The sequence below is a fragment of the Camelina sativa genome, chromosome 11 (genome assembly GCF_000633955.1).
Source record: "Camelina sativa cultivar DH55 chromosome 11, Cs, whole genome shotgun sequence".
NCBI classification, from domain to species: Eukaryota; Viridiplantae; Streptophyta; class Magnoliopsida; order Brassicales; family Brassicaceae; genus Camelina; species Camelina sativa.
This window is the reverse complement of record NC_025695.1, coordinates 12,876,591-12,892,112: the sequence shown is the minus strand read 5'-3', so window position 1 is coordinate 12,892,112 and position 15,522 is coordinate 12,876,591. Positions and strand designations below refer to the sequence as shown.

The 15,522-nt window shown below is 33.9% G+C and overlaps 3 protein-coding genes across 3 annotated transcripts; 1 reads left to right on the top strand and 2 right to left on the bottom strand.

The window, feature by feature from the left end:
• Positions 1,471–2,671, bottom strand: LOC104723108. Its single transcript, XM_010441419.1, has 5 exons — positions 2,476–2,671; positions 2,276–2,345; positions 2,070–2,179; positions 1,874–1,988; positions 1,471–1,765 (listed from the first exon to the last, which is right to left on the bottom strand). The coding sequence occupies exons 1-5, from the start codon at positions 2,540–2,542 to the stop codon at positions 1,666–1,668; spliced, it is 462 nt and encodes a 153-aa protein (XP_010439721.1). The 5' UTR covers positions 2,543–2,671; the 3' UTR covers positions 1,471–1,665.
• LOC104723107 (pectin acetylesterase 7) lies at positions 2,744–7,751 on the bottom strand. Its single transcript, XM_010441418.2, has 13 exons — positions 7,604–7,751; positions 5,491–5,607; positions 5,290–5,372; positions 4,919–5,048; positions 4,707–4,786; positions 4,470–4,556; positions 4,247–4,371; positions 4,046–4,106; positions 3,885–3,938; positions 3,720–3,797; positions 3,482–3,587; positions 3,138–3,283; positions 2,744–3,039 (listed from the first exon to the last, which is right to left on the bottom strand). Exons 2-13 carry the CDS (start codon positions 5,600–5,602, stop codon positions 2,926–2,928), a joined length of 1,176 nt encoding a protein of 391 aa, XP_010439720.1. The 5' UTR covers positions 5,603–5,607; positions 7,604–7,751; the 3' UTR covers positions 2,744–2,925.
• Positions 10,885–11,933, top strand: LOC104723106 (heat stress transcription factor A-4b-like). The gene is made up of 3 exons (XM_010441417.2): positions 10,885–10,930; positions 11,049–11,294; positions 11,400–11,933. Exons 2-3 carry the CDS (start codon positions 11,091–11,093, stop codon positions 11,790–11,792), a joined length of 597 nt encoding a protein of 198 aa, XP_010439719.1. The 5' UTR covers positions 10,885–10,930; positions 11,049–11,090; the 3' UTR covers positions 11,793–11,933.

Sequence of the window (15,522 nt, the reverse complement as noted above, 5' to 3'; positions counted from 1 at the left end):
CTATACAGATTTTTTTTTTTTGATCTGAATTACAATGTGTACAATCACTATTTATGTATGTGTGAACTGTAAAGTAAACCAAAAGTTGTAGATTTTGTGCTCAAGTCTAATGGGAAGTAGATTTGAGCAATTTAGTCAAAAGAGTTCTCAGTTTCGTCAATGGCAGGGTCCCTTGTTTTCAGCTGCTCCTCTTTTAAGTCTTTTTGTTTAATGTTAATTTAAGCATTGTTGTCATTAATAATTGAAGTAAATCAATTGTGCAAGATCTTACAAAAATACTCGATGATGGCAAAACGATTTGTTTCCCTTTTATAGTTTTTTTTCTAGCTAAGTGTACTTGCAAGAATATGTTAATTCTTGTCATAGATGTTTTGATCTGAATAATATTTAGAATCAATTAAGAAATAGAAACAACAACAACAAAAAGACACAATCCTTTCTATTTCTAAAAACACAGTCCAAGCCAATTTGTAAGCATACCCTGGTTACTGAGTGAGTAGTGATGATCAAAGTGTTGGAATTTTATACAAACAAAAAACAACAAGAAAGCATCATGTGATACAAACTTTTTCTTCTTTTTTTTTTTCTTGTCAGGCCATGAAGTTTCACTTTCAAGCACAACCCAACCTCTATGTTCTCTACAGAAACTAATGGTTACAAGTCAGGGCATCTAATCTTGTTTCTTCCTTTTTGGATCTTTCTCTCTCTCTTTTTTTGGCAAACAAATTATATATATATATATATATATATATATATATATATATATTTATATATATAATTTTAATGATTTTTAAAAGAATATAAAAGTTGAAACAATTAGAAACTTCTTTAATAAATTTCTTCATTATCTGATTTAACATTTCATCCATCCATTAATCTTTCTTTATGTTCATTCATGATAAGCAACTCTCTGTTCTTAGAAAACATTTGGTTCTGTAATCAGCTCTCAGTTGCTCTAAATGGTTAGTATTCTTCACTATGTCGCAAAGACGTTCACAAACACGATTACCATTACCTGAGCCAATACTCTGACATGAAGTTTGAAGCTTCAGATATCAAAATTCAACAAGCCGGACAAGAAAGAATCTGGTGTTTCGTACTTCATGAAATTTGATTAGTTTCAGTAATTACAAAGCAACAACTCCAGATTCTTGCAGGACTAGAGTCTAGAACTGAACCACAACGAATGTACATGCTGAGATGATGTGTTCACAGGATTGTACCAAACTGATTTCTGACATCTCTAGTTATAAAAGATGAGAATGAATGAAAAAATATTTATCAATACTTGCTACTTCAGCTAATCATACTGACTGCATCTTTTCCCTACTTAGTCTTCTCTATACTTCTCTAAGAGGGTTTATCTATGTTCCAGTATACGTTCTTGATCAGAAATCTCTTGTCTAATCTTATTGATGATGATCTGTTCTCACACAACATAATGGTTCTGAAATGGACACTTACTTGCTCTAATTGGTAAACTGCAGGGTGATATGTATATGCAGAGTTGTTCACGAGCACCAATTGATTTCTGACTGTTCTAGTTACACAAGATGAGATAAAATGAAAAACCAGTTACTGCAACTCAAAGACCCTTCACAAATCATAGCCAAAGCTGATTACTATAAAAGACAGAGAACAACAATGTGATTGATACTCGTGATCTTAGCAAAAGATGAAGCTAGAAGTTTTCCGACTCAGCTGCGATGCAAACTGATCAGCTGCAGCCACAGCTTGAGAAGCTGATCCAATCGATCCATCATATCTGCAATAAGAAATCATAACCAATTTAACCATCATTGTTTTGGACTGAAAAAGTAAGTAGAAATAAGAAGATACTGTTATAAAAGATCAGAGTGTTCAGTGAGCTCACAGAGCAACCAACACGTAAGCCGCGGTGTGCATAACAATAGCTCCTTCACCAGCAGGCTGGGTTGTGTTTAAGCACCGAGCAGCAAACCAATTCTCGTGAATAGATGTTATTATGTCTGCAGATTCCAAATCCTATTATCATCAAACCACAAAAATACACTCCAAGCAAAAGAAAGAAAAAAGCAAACAAAAATTACATTCGTTGGATCCAAGAACAAAGGTCTCGGTAGGAAGGTTGCCACGTCTCATGAAATCAATGAACTGCTTTAAGTCAACTGGATAAAGATCAATCCCTTCTTGCTCAGCTCTGCAATATAAAACTCAAAATTGAGCCTCAAGATTAATAATAAGTGAAGCAGAAACACAGAGCAATAGAGTATGAAGTTTTATGAATTAGCTTTACATTGTTGATACGAGACGAGAAGGTCCTGAAGGATCATAGTTAATTAAAATAGCAGCCTTCAATGGATTCCCTGAACAAAAAAAAAAAAATACAACAATCAAATCACCAAAAGGAAGAATCTTTCTTTCTTTCTGGGTTCTTCTTCTTCTTCCCAAAAACCATAACTGAGAGATAGAAGATAAAATCTGAGGGAACTTTACCAGAAGAACCAACGTTACCCGTAGTAACCCATTTGTCCCAAGCTCTGTCCACAAACGCCGAATCCATCGATGCGTTTCCAAAAGTTTTTAGTAAAGCAATGATTTTTTTTTTAGGGTTCTCTTACTTTCCTACAGAATCAGAGCACCAAAAAAATTGAGTGACTACAGTCTCTCTCTTTCTCTCTTTCTCTCTTGGAATTCGTATTAATTTGATAACTTTTTTTTTTTTTCAGATAACACTCGATTAATACAAAATTTAATCTTTAAATCAAAGTAAAAATACACTCTTTTATTCAAAGTTTGCTACAAATTGCAATTGTTTATATCTCTTTGCTTGGCTCTCCTTTATTCCTCGATATAAAAATTGCAATGATTTTGGTAAACAAAACCAAATAAGTCGATTTTAATTGAAATTTTTTTAAAAAAATTGTAACAGTTTAGATGATACGACTAGTCTTCAGTAGAGATTGCAGGACATGTGGGATTACAAGTCGGCGATGGACAGTCTATCTTCTGGAATGCACTCCTACCATAAAACCAGTTTCCTACTGCTTTTGAAATTCTCTGCAAAGAAAAAAAACAAAAAAAACAAAATTACAAATCGAAATTAAAATAAAAAAAAATTAAAGATTTTATAAATTTCTGAAAGCTTTGTAATTTACCGTGTTAGCGACTTGGGGACCTTTGACACCGGACCAAGAAGCGGCGCTTCCGCCTTGGCAATGAGCGTGACACGAGTCCAAGAACAATCCTCTCGACGGTGTACTGTGAACCGGTGACAATGCACGCATCATCTGGTCTCTAAACCCTGAAGAATGTTTAAACCAATCCGGTTTAATCACTTGTTATTCATTTAAATCAAATTAAACCAGACTGATCGTATCCAAAAAAGCAAACCAAAATTCAGAATTAACACAGCTACTTCTTCCTTCTAACCCAACATAAACCGAAATAGAATACAGATAATACCAAAATCCCGTTTAGTTATAGAAGTTTTTTAGTTCACCTTGAACGGTTTTGAGCTGAGCGGCACTACATTTCTTGAGATCAAGCTTACAATTCTTCCACTCTTTGCTCTTATCAACAGCAGTTGGAGCCAAAACGTTCTTGATCTGAAATAAAAAATCACCAAATTCATATATATATATATGTATCCGGTTTTGTGTATATTTTTTACAATCAAATGAATATGTTTTTGTATAAATAAACTTATCATGTATGTAATATGTAATTATGTATCGTACCTGCCAAGAATCGAAGGCGGCGTTAATGACAAAGAGCGGTGTTCGCATGGAAGGAACCACATATTGCGGGAAGAAACACTGCCCAAAAAGACAATCAGAGAATACACGTACGTTAATAGCACTCCATAGATGCCCAAAAAAATTGTCAAGATTTAGTATACATACGAGTTCTGGTTTCATTTTTGATGTGCAAGAAATAGGAAGACTCTTTGCAGATCCCTGGAAAAAAAACAAACAAAAATAAGCAAGAATAAGTTTAGGATTTGCTTTGATGATTTTAAGAGAATTAACACTTTAAAAGATAATAATTAGATAAAGAGCTATACATGGAGCGCAACGACTTTACTGTAATACGATTGGATGTATGATCCTCCTGAGATATCTTTACTGTTTCATCAAATCCAGTTCAGTGACAATGATCAGGTATAAACAAATTTTGGTTCGGCTTTTGTTTAAGCTTTCGGTTTGGTTTCTCAATGTTTTTTTGGCCAAAACTTATGACTAAGAGTATGTGTGTGTACACGTACCCGTGGATGAAGTAACCGGCGTCGGAAACACATTTCACTCTAGCTGTTCGTGGAAGTATGGCACGGAACGTGTCACAGTGTAGAATCGCAGCTAATGCTCCGGCTGAGCAACCGGAGAGTATGGCCTGGAAAGTTGTATATATAATTCAGTAAGACGTTCAGAACTTTAAAAGTTTTGATACAAAAGAAAAGAGACATGTTGAAATATGAAGATCTAATATACGTTTTGAGCGTTTTTCATTCCTTTAGCCATGAGATCATCAACCACTGCTCGCCAAACTCGTGCACCACGGAAGAACAGCTTGTTTGCCTGCATATGTTCATACATAAACATGTTATTTAGGATTTAAAATCCGAAACGTGGTCAATATGTTATATCTATACCAAAAAGAATTGTGATTTATGGGACCAAAAAGTAAAAAATAAATCTACAAATATTAGAATCGAGTTACTTAATTACCGGATTAACAGCTGCTACATTGCCGGTGAAGGATGATCCATCGCAATATCGTACTTTGATTCTATTCCAGTTGTAAAAATCTAAAGAAAATAAAACCCATCTTATAATAAGAAAAGACAGACCTAGATTTCGGCACAAGTAATCGAGTATAACTCTTATGTAAATCATTAGAAAGAAAATATAGGAGAGTTTAATACAGTTTTAGTTTAGACCTGGATTAGTGCTTTGCTTGCCACCCAAGATACCGGAGAAACCAAAGTCTTTGTTCATGAATTTGGACGAACCCTTCATTGTACCCTTACGCTCAATACATGAGGCAACATCGGTACACCATCCTCCTCCCTAACACATTAAACAACATACACACACACAAACACACTACATTTAAATTCGATTCAACCATCTTTACTTTATATATTTTACATTGAATTTGATTTCAGCGAGATAAATTAAATAAACATTAAACTGTTTATGATCAATAACCGCCAAAAAAATTTAAGTTCTTACCAATCACACAACTATAAAGAACTTAATATATATGGGTTAAGTGATTCAAATTTTGCCACAATATTAAGTTTCCTACCTCCATATGGACGATCCAATTGTTAACTCCTGAACCAAACCCTTTGTCGAAATGGTAAGCTGGTGCACTCCCATCCAAACACACTACATAAATTTAAAATAAAAGCGAATATTCTTAATAACTTATCGAATTACCTGATTATATAAATGCAGTTTTTTGTATATGAATAAAATATGTATTTAAACCGTTATTGCATATTACCGGCTCCTTTAGCCACGGCGCTCTGGAGATAAGTAATGGGAACAGCTCCGGTTCCGATCACCACCACTGCCAGCACTAGCAGACTTGACCAACATTGCTTAAGCCTCCCCATTTGATCTATAACAGTTTTATCAAAATAAAAAAAACAAGCTTCGATATAGTTTCAGATTTTAATTAGAAACAAAATTGGATGCTTTGGTAACTTGCATAATCGCCTAATGACGTTTTCTAATGCGATTCTGCTAGTTTTTTTACCATTTATAAAATTTTGCCTAATATTTCAGAAAATGCAAAAACTTAAACTTGCGTTTTTGCCTAAAAAAATACACATGAACATTGATTAGGCAAATAAGTGTGTTTACCCGTTTGTCTTGCCTAAACTTTTAACTATTCATTAATTGCCGGCGAATTAACACCAGCATAATCGAAGTCCTTGCATGTCAACAGCAAGAATAGCAACAGCTAGTAATCAACCAAACTTAATGCATGTCAATAGCAACAAGTTACTAATTCAAACGAATGTTACTCTTCCAACCAATGTGTCTTACATTTAATATATTTTACTTATCTTATTAATTACAAAGTTTACTTGTTCACATATACGTCCCTCTCTATAAATTGTAACAACATCATCATCCAAAAAAAAAAAAAAATTACAAAGCATTTATTCATGAACCAAAAAAAAAAAAATCTGTTGTCATGGATTCTCCACCTACAACCACATCTCCTTCAAACATATCACTTTTTAATAATATTTGTTTGCAATAAATCTATCACTTTCTAGTAGTATTTAAAATGTTTAATATCTATGATGATATGTGATATTATTTTATAATGTGTAAATATCGAAAAACATAAATATATATACTAAGAAATTATTAATCTTAAGTATAATTAATATTGGAAATTAGTTTATGCTATTCTACAATATTTATCCAATCGACATAATAATTGATTCTGCGATTTTTTATTTTTTTTATTTTCTGTCATTATGCGATGTTACCAATGAAAGCTTATATTTGTTTTTCAATGTAAATTATGGCTTAATATAGTAACATGAGCACTGACAAATATATTACTTGTATATCAATAATAGTTATACGAATTATATCTCCATTGGAATAAAATACATTGTGGGTTTGATTGGTAATGTAGCTAAAGCTGTACAGAAAAACTGTAAGCTGAAGCTGTAAACTGTTACGAAATAGTGCAAAGCTGTAAAAAAGAACTTAACGTGAAAGCTGTACAAAAAAAACTGAGAGTAAAGCTTTTAATAAAGTTTTTGGTAAAGTTTTTGTGATTAGTAAAAATTCAAAATTGTACCACTTATAATACTTTGTTTTCGTTGGCCAATCAATACATGTATCTTACAGAGTTACAGTGTAATTTCCAATTATTATGATTTTATTTTATCCTGTAAAATGAACATATCATTCTATCCCATTATTTTTCGGATTCCACTAATCGACATTATTACTTCTATTGAAAATTTAGACTATTAAAAAGTAAATCACCAGAACAAAGCAAACCAAAAAAAGACATATCCATCTTCCATGTGCGTGTTTTGAAATCTTTTAGCTTTTACTCATACCAACTTTTTTAGTTGTCTGTAATTATTACCTTGCTCAGAGTGTGTAGACCACTAAACAATTACTATCATCATTACAAATCTATCATAATCCGTTGTTGAACATTGCTAATAATCTCTATTATGGGATATTAGTATTTTTAGATACCAAAAACATCCTTTCACATCATCTTGTCTTTTGTAAGAATATAGTAGTTTACAGAATCATAATATTCATTTTGTTGGATCGCAAAGAAATGTGTTGAATCATATCAGTTCGCCGAGAAAACTTATATGGCATTCACATTAATGATAAGAAAATAAAATTTGCAGTCTTCTTGATTCCTAAATGGGTAATTTAGTTCTAACTACGAAGTAACAACTAACAAGACTAAAACGAAATAAGTATTCCATTGTATTATAATGCCGTAACTAATTCTATTAAATGAACACAATCTAAGTACAGAGTACAGATCAAAATGCAGAACTATAAAAGGTTACAATAAATTCAGGTAAAAAAAGAAAATCAGAAAAAACGAAGCATACCTTATGAAAATGGAGTCCTCTAAATTATTCTTTGCTTAGAGAGAAGAAGAATAGTTTTTTTTTTCTTTTCTTTTCTTTTGGTGTTAATGAAATGGATAGAGAGGAATCTGAAACAGAGAGAGCTTTAGAAGTTTTATGGAAGCCAGCCATTGTTGTCTTCTTCATTATATAGATACATCCACAAGTTGCTAATAAAAAAATAAACTTTTTCTCCTTTTTTAATTTGCTTTTTTGTTTTTTTTATTCTTCTGCTTTACTTTGTATAAAAGGTTTTTTCTTTTTGTATAAGATACTTGTGACTGGGCATAGCGTGTGTGTTAGTAGATTTGCCAGGCTAGGTTATCCAACGTCAAGAAACTAAACTACGTCATTGTTTTCTATAGGATTCGTTTTCTATATATCAAATGTTCTCTTTTATTAGAAAAGTTCTTACCGATTTAACTAGTTTAACCAATTGATAAAAATTATTATTATTATTATTATTTTTGAATTATTAAGAAGTTCTCAACCTAGGCTCTCGCCTAAGAGCATTTTATATGGTCTTCTCCCAAACGTCGTTTCTCGAACGAGGGATCTCTAGACTTTGTTAGAAAGTCTTTAGCAATTGAACTATCGACGTTTGGTAAAATTATTATTCTTGGAAGTTGAAGATACAACTAATTATGCATAATTGTTCAGATATTTAGTTTTACAAGTTATCATCAATCTAGTAACGTGCGTCGTTTTGACATTCTTATCTTAGCTTGTTATCTTTGTAAGATATAAATAAATATCTGATCACAATTAAATAATAAAGAAAAAAGTATAGTTTGGCACGAGGACTAAAAAGTGTCGGTACACTGCTCACCGAGCGAGTGGCTGCGCAACAGCCAAAAACATGTTATGAGTTTTTTTTTTGCTAAAGTGACAAAAACTAAAAAGTCAGACCTTCCTCTATAAGATCAAACTATCACGAGCAAACTATAGGTACATGATTTGTAAATGAAGCCATTGTTTAATGTTTTATTTTATGGATATATGAAAAAGTTAATTTGATTTTAAGGAACTAGAAGGAATAATTGTTAACTAAAGAAATCTACATGGGGAGGGATCTCAGTTAAAATGATCGATCCGAAAACCGCGTGCAAATGAAATAATAGATACAGCACACAACTAATTGCATATGGGTTTCGCATAAAAAGCATAATAAGCAATACCAAATTATAAGATTCTTAGCGAAAAATTCATCGAATTATTTATGTGAAAATTGGAGATGTCGGTCTTTCATGAATTAGTAGATCTATATTATTTCTATATATAATCGGAGAACAAATACTACTAGTATAAAAGAAAATAAATTAGATAAATGTGTATAGTCAAATGCATATTTATAGGAAAATTAAAGTTGAAACTGAAACACGAAAATGTAGAAAAACTAGTTTTTGAAACCACGCATACAACACCCCGTTTGCATTAATCCCACCAGAGAGGAAGGAAACTGGAAAGACCAAGTGAACAATAATGAGACTTGAGTCCATGCAATGTACTCAACTCACCCCAACACAAGTAACGAAGTGTCACGTCTCTCAAATCAACGTTCCAACTCCCATCTCTTCCGTATTTATAAAATGTCTCGACTCAAAACTCTGAATCATTGAGATCTTCTATTCTAAAGCCAACAAACAAAGTACGTAGTTCTGTTTCGATTTTAAACTTCTCACTGAAAGTATGAGCATGGAAGTAGATATGATTCTTGGTGATGCAACATCTGCTGCAACAACAGAGGCCAACCGTAACTATGCAGCGTTTCGGTTGAGTCTTGAGTGTGCAAAGAATGAGCATCTGACAGATAGTGACCAGAGAGCGACCTTTTACCTTGGAGTGATCTGTTTCTTACTGCCGGAAGTACAAGATGATTTGCAACTAGCTGTTCGTGCTATGGGTCGGAGTGTGCGAACGATAAGTTTCCCTTCAGCTGCTGCAAGAAACGGTTTAATCGTTCCACCAAAGCCGGTAGAACCCAAAAAGTCAATCGCTTTCTTTGGTTACTTATTGATCATGCTTTACAAGAATGTTACTAAAGCCGGCTCTGTTCAACGTCTGAAAAATCTGTTTAACGTAGCTAGTTATGTTCCGAGAGAAGGAGAAGATGTGTCAGTGTTCAATGATAAGGATCATTCGGACTACTTACGGTCCACCTATGGAAAGAACCATGAGATCTGGAAAGCTGTCCTGAAAGGTATTCTCAATCATACCAAGGATGGAGATTCTTTTGGTGATGTTTGTTCATGGGTGGCCGTGATTCTTTCTAGGACAGACTTGAAAGAATTTTTATCAACCGCAGAAATTATTACGAATTCCCCTGTTTCGAGAGCCCCTAAAGTAGTAGATGAAGTGAAGAATTTGATTAGGGCATCTAAAGCAGTTCTGGATAGTGAAATGCCCGAGTATTACATGATTTTGGAGAATCCTGAGAGCTGCTCTATACTTGACAGTTCCAACTTCCCCACGCTCACTGCTGTTGCTCGAAAGTTAAAGTTGAACGAGGAGATATGTGAAGTAGACTATTATGTTGGTATGCATAGGAACCACCTACGTGACACATTGGCGCTTGACAATGCCTGAGTCCGATGAATATGTATCGTACGACTGCTCTAAATCATTATTGGTCCTAGTGATTAGAATGATCGATCTGCACAATTGCATATGGATTTGGCATTAATAATAATAATAATAATACCACCAAATTATGTAAGATTCTTTATTATTTTACATTTTTTAATTAAAATTAAGATTCCTAGCTATAAAAGTTTTCTCAAAAATTTTGGTATGATGAGAATGTTTATGTGAAAAAATTGTAGATGCCAGCCATTAATTTAATTTAAAAATGTTTAAAATGTTTTTGTGGTAATCGTTATGAATTCTTTATACAGAAATTGATACTCAAAACCTTAAAGGATTCAAACATAAAGGCAGAGAAAAGAATTATACATACTCCACTTTATGTAATAGAACAAAAGTAACACTTTTGCATTTGGACTTGAAAGTACTTAAAAGTTAAAAGTACTCCTTCAATTCTCAACATTCAAGAATGAATATTTGAATCATACTCAAGAGACACCGTCTCTCCCTCCCTTACCAAGAAAAAAGAAAAATCATACTTTTACTGAATAACTGAAATATGAAATTGGGGCCATATTTATTTGGGCCCAAATGAGCAATGGCCCATAAAATTAACAGAGGGGGTCGGCGATATTAGGGTTATTTTTTTGGTTATCGTCTCAGCAGCAAGATCATATGAGGAGCGTTCTCTGAAGTAAAACCCTAATCTGAAGATCGAATTCAAAGGTAAATAGAGCAAACAATATTCGTAAAATTTTTTGCTTTTGTTTATAATGAATCTGTTTGTGTTAAAAAAAAAAAGGAATCGGGTTTGTTCATAATTTTTTTTTTTTTTCTTTTGTAGATATTGAAGGTAGTGGTCTCCTGTGGTGGGATACTAATAATAATGGATCCTGGAGTTCTAGAAAGAAAGATATGCGTCGAGTTCGTGACCAAAGTTTATAAGATGGTTGATGAACCTTCGACGGATTCAATCATCTCCTGGGGACCAAACGGCGAAACTTTCATAGTTTCGAAACCGCTAGAATGCTGCAGAGACCTCCTTCCCAAATACTTAGGACTCAGTAACTTCATACTATTTCAAAATTATGTCAGTTTTTATATATTTGGCCACTAAAATTTTTATTCCAAAATTAGAAAACTTTGTGTTTGGATGTGAACGTGTGAATGTGAATGTGATGGTGTGTTGTGCCAGGGGTTTAAAAAAGTGGTGGAGTCGAGGCAATTGGAATACGCATGCGAAGATTTCGTGAAAGACCAACCTGAGCGTTTGGAGAAGATTGGGAAACGCCAAGTGGAGAAGCATAATGCGGATTGTGACAAGCTACATGAGGCGCGGATGAAACAAATGAGAAGCTGCAAGACGGTGCAGGAGTGGGAATTAGTCCGGAAGAGAAGTTTAAAGGAGATGTTGTCCAAACTGGATGAGAAATATTCAAAGGACGTCGAGCGTTTTATGCAAACTGTTGCATACGAAAGGGAGTGGAGAAGAGAAGCTTTTCCTAAAGAATTAGAGGATCGGCTGCAACTCGTCCTTGACAGCCTCAAAGATTTGACCAATTCTACTAATGATCTAGTACAATTCTGATTGATTTTGTGCTATATCATCCATCTTCATATATGTTTCTTTAATCTTCTTATCCCCCATTATGTCTGTCATATGACTCTATAATCTCTTCTAGTATTTATGTAATTTCTATCTATGGATTTCTCTAATGTACAAAGAAAATTTTGGTTTGGTAATTGGTTAAACCTGTTTTTAAAGCTCACTACCGGCCTTGAGATCACTAATGATTTTAGAGTATCTTTCACAATGATCCAAACTAGAAACTGCCGTTGTTGGTTTGTAGCTTTGTGGAACCTTAAAAAGAAGTAGGGTCATGCCGAGTTGTGTTCTTATGTCAGTGCTTAGAGAGAAGAAGAATAGTTTTTTTTTTCTTAAGAGAGAAGAATAGGTTTTTTTTCTGTTCTTTTCTTTTGGTGTTAATGAAATGGATAGAGAGGAAGCCAGCCATTGTTGTCTTCTTCATTGTATAGATACATTCATACATCCCTTTTAATAAGATACTTGTGACTGGGCATAGCGTGTGTGTTAGTAGATTCGCCAGGTTATCCAACGTCAAGAAACTAAACTACGTTGTATAAGTCTCATTGTTTTATATATATCAAACTAGATTTATAACCCGCCCAAATACTATACTTTTTTGTTATTAATATGAATTGTTGAAAATAATTATAGTTTTTGAAGATAATACAATCTACCACTACTATTGCAATTGTTTTTAGTACAAATAGCTTTTTTAATATTTTTCACTTTTTTTTTTGGTGTGTGTGATGTTCATAATAAGTTTTCATTAATATGTTTTATTTCAACTAACCTTATACATTTCTTATAAATATATACATTATTTTAATTTTCGAGCACTTGATTAATATTTTTTCATTTTCTCGATATACTTTTGTTTAACAAATTTCACCATTTTTCAATTTTGAAAATGATAAATAACATAGATGACTCAAACTATTTCAATTATTTATATTATTGAAATTTTTAAATAATATGCACCAAATCCTTCTGCTTTTAATCGGTAACATGAATTTATAATTTAACACTAAAAACATAGTCTCCGGTTTTATAATTGAAAATAATAATATCCACCAAGACTTCATGTTACCGACTTTTAATCGATAACATTAATTTATAATTTAACACCAAAGATTGAATAACCTCTTTATTTAAAAAACCTTTAATTTTTTGTGTTTGTTTTAAAAAAAACTTTATTTTCTTTATCCTAATAATTGTAACTCTTGAAAGTAATTGTTGTTCCGTTAAACATATGATAGCTTTATTTTCCCTTTCCTAGTCTTTTACAAATATTTACACTATTATTATATGTTTTGATAGAAATATCTAATTTTATATTTATGTAATTTCTATTTCTATTTTACTTTTATATTTTTTATTGTTGTAATGTTTTTTTTCATTTTTTTGGTTTATATTTTAGTTTAAGTTATTGTAAATTATTATTTTTAATAGTAAAAAGTATTACATAAATGAGTGAATTAATTGAAGCATTAACTTTAGATTTTATGTTTCTTTAATATTGTGAATTAATTTGTTAAAATATTTTTGTCAAAAAAATTAGTGATGAGGAGGAAGAAGGAAAAAAGAGAAACGTCAATTACATATATATAGATAGATGTTCTCTTTTATTAGAAAAGTTTTGACCTATTGAATAACTAGAATTAACTAATAAAGAGTTGGTGTGGAAGAAAATAAAAAGCTCCCAGGCACTATTATCGAGGCCTTTACCCTGTTTACGACATCCGGCGCCGGTAGAGCTCTAGCTCACCGGCGTCGGAATACTTCCTTTGTTCAATCGCTTCTTCAATCTCTTGTATTCTCTTTTTTGTTAAGTTTTTATTTTTCCCTTTTGTTTCCCCTTTAAAAATCTTTCAAACCCTATCAATTTCAAGACATTTGGTGAGAGCTTCATCAGCAAACAATTTAGGGAGAAGAAGGTGTCAGGCGACATCTATCATTCACCCTCAACGTATATCACCTTTGCCGAAATCAACTATGACAGAACCATCGCACTCTAGTTCTGAGGTTTCTTCCTGCCTCTAGCTCCCCTCCTCTGCTTCAGTCCTTAGGCTAAGCTACCAAGGAGGGACCCTACCTTCACCGAAGATGCTTGCCTCATCGATAAAATCTCCTCCATCTCCGTACGACGGCCGCCGCAACACACACTTTTCTCCACCAGTCAGGAAACTAGGTTTCCAATTGGTAGACCTCATCAACTACGGCCCATTAAGCTTACTAAAGCCTAATCCGTCAAATGGTGATCCAGTTTTTCAATTACTAAAGCTCATGTGTGTTTTTATTCTTTCTTTGTCAAACCTTAGCCAACCTAAGTGGTTATCCAATGCCTATGTCCGAAGACTGCAAATGGCTCTTAACACGCTTTTGTTGCTTTGGTTACACAAGAATTATTTGAGAACCCTGCCATTAGATTCACCTAGGATTATTGACCATGAGTTTATAAGCTTCACAAAGAAAGTTGATGGGCCTCAAATGCCTGTTAGCCGGCCCGTTCGTATGAAGCGACCAAACTCGCGTTACAATGATTAGCGGGTTGGAGAGTTTCACGATTTTGGTTTTTGGTTTTGGTATTTGGGTTTTTTGGATGGGGTTAAATCTTAGTGAATTTTGTTGGGATGGGTGTTATCTTCTGGTATTCTTATCTCTTTAGAACTCAATAGTTCTATTCTTTGTAGGGTATTTTTTTCTTATAAAAACCAATAAAAATCTTAGTAAAGAGGTGGTTTTAAATACCCAAATAAACCTTGTGTTCTTGTGTTCGTCTACTTTGATTGGGACCTATCATATTGGTATCAGAGCAATTTTCACTTTTTGATCCGGACCACTTCGTGGTATCAATAAGCATCTCTACCCCTAGTAGTGACAAGTTTGATCCGGACCACTTCTTTTGTGGTGTCAAACATGGTCGGTACTAACAAAAAAAGGATTGAAGAATTGGAGGCTAACGTGATAGAGCTGAAGGAGGAGGTTCAACAGATGAACCAGGGATTCTCTAGTAGGTTCCAGGCGATGGAGGAGGCTATGGACAGACTAACCGTAGCAGTGAATGCTAGCCATGATAGCGACAGAAGTGTTCCACGTACCACTCCACGAACAACAGCGCATGAGCAGCAGATTCAAGCAGCGGTGCAACGAGGAGACGCATCCAACCCTATCCAGACGGGAAGGACATTGAAGCTTGAATTCCCCAGGTTCCAAGGAGAAGATCCGATGGCTTGGTTGAGCAAAGTCAAACAATACTTTGACTACAACCACACACCGATGGATCAGAAAGTAGGGTTTGCGTCGTATCACCTGGAGGAAGAGGCCAATGAGTGGTGGCAGGCTACATCAAAGACGTTACGAGATGATGCTATCGTTATCTCTTGGCAAGTGTTTGAAGAAGGGTTGTGGATAAGGTTTGGGCCAGCCAAAGGAGAAGACTTCGATGAAGCATTGTCGAAGATCCAGCAGACCGGTACCTTGCATGAGTACCAACGCGAGTTTGAGAGACTTCAGAACAAGGTCGAAGGATGGACACAAAAGGCGCTAATGGGAACGTACATAAGCGGTTTGGATCCAATCATCGTCGATAGTGTTTGCATATTCAGGCCAAAATCATTAAAAGAAGTTCTGAATCTAGCAAGGATGAAAGATGAACAACTTCAACGCCAATGAAGAAAGTTTAGACCATCGGGTTAAAGAACAGTCGTGTCAAACACTACCTATAGTACAA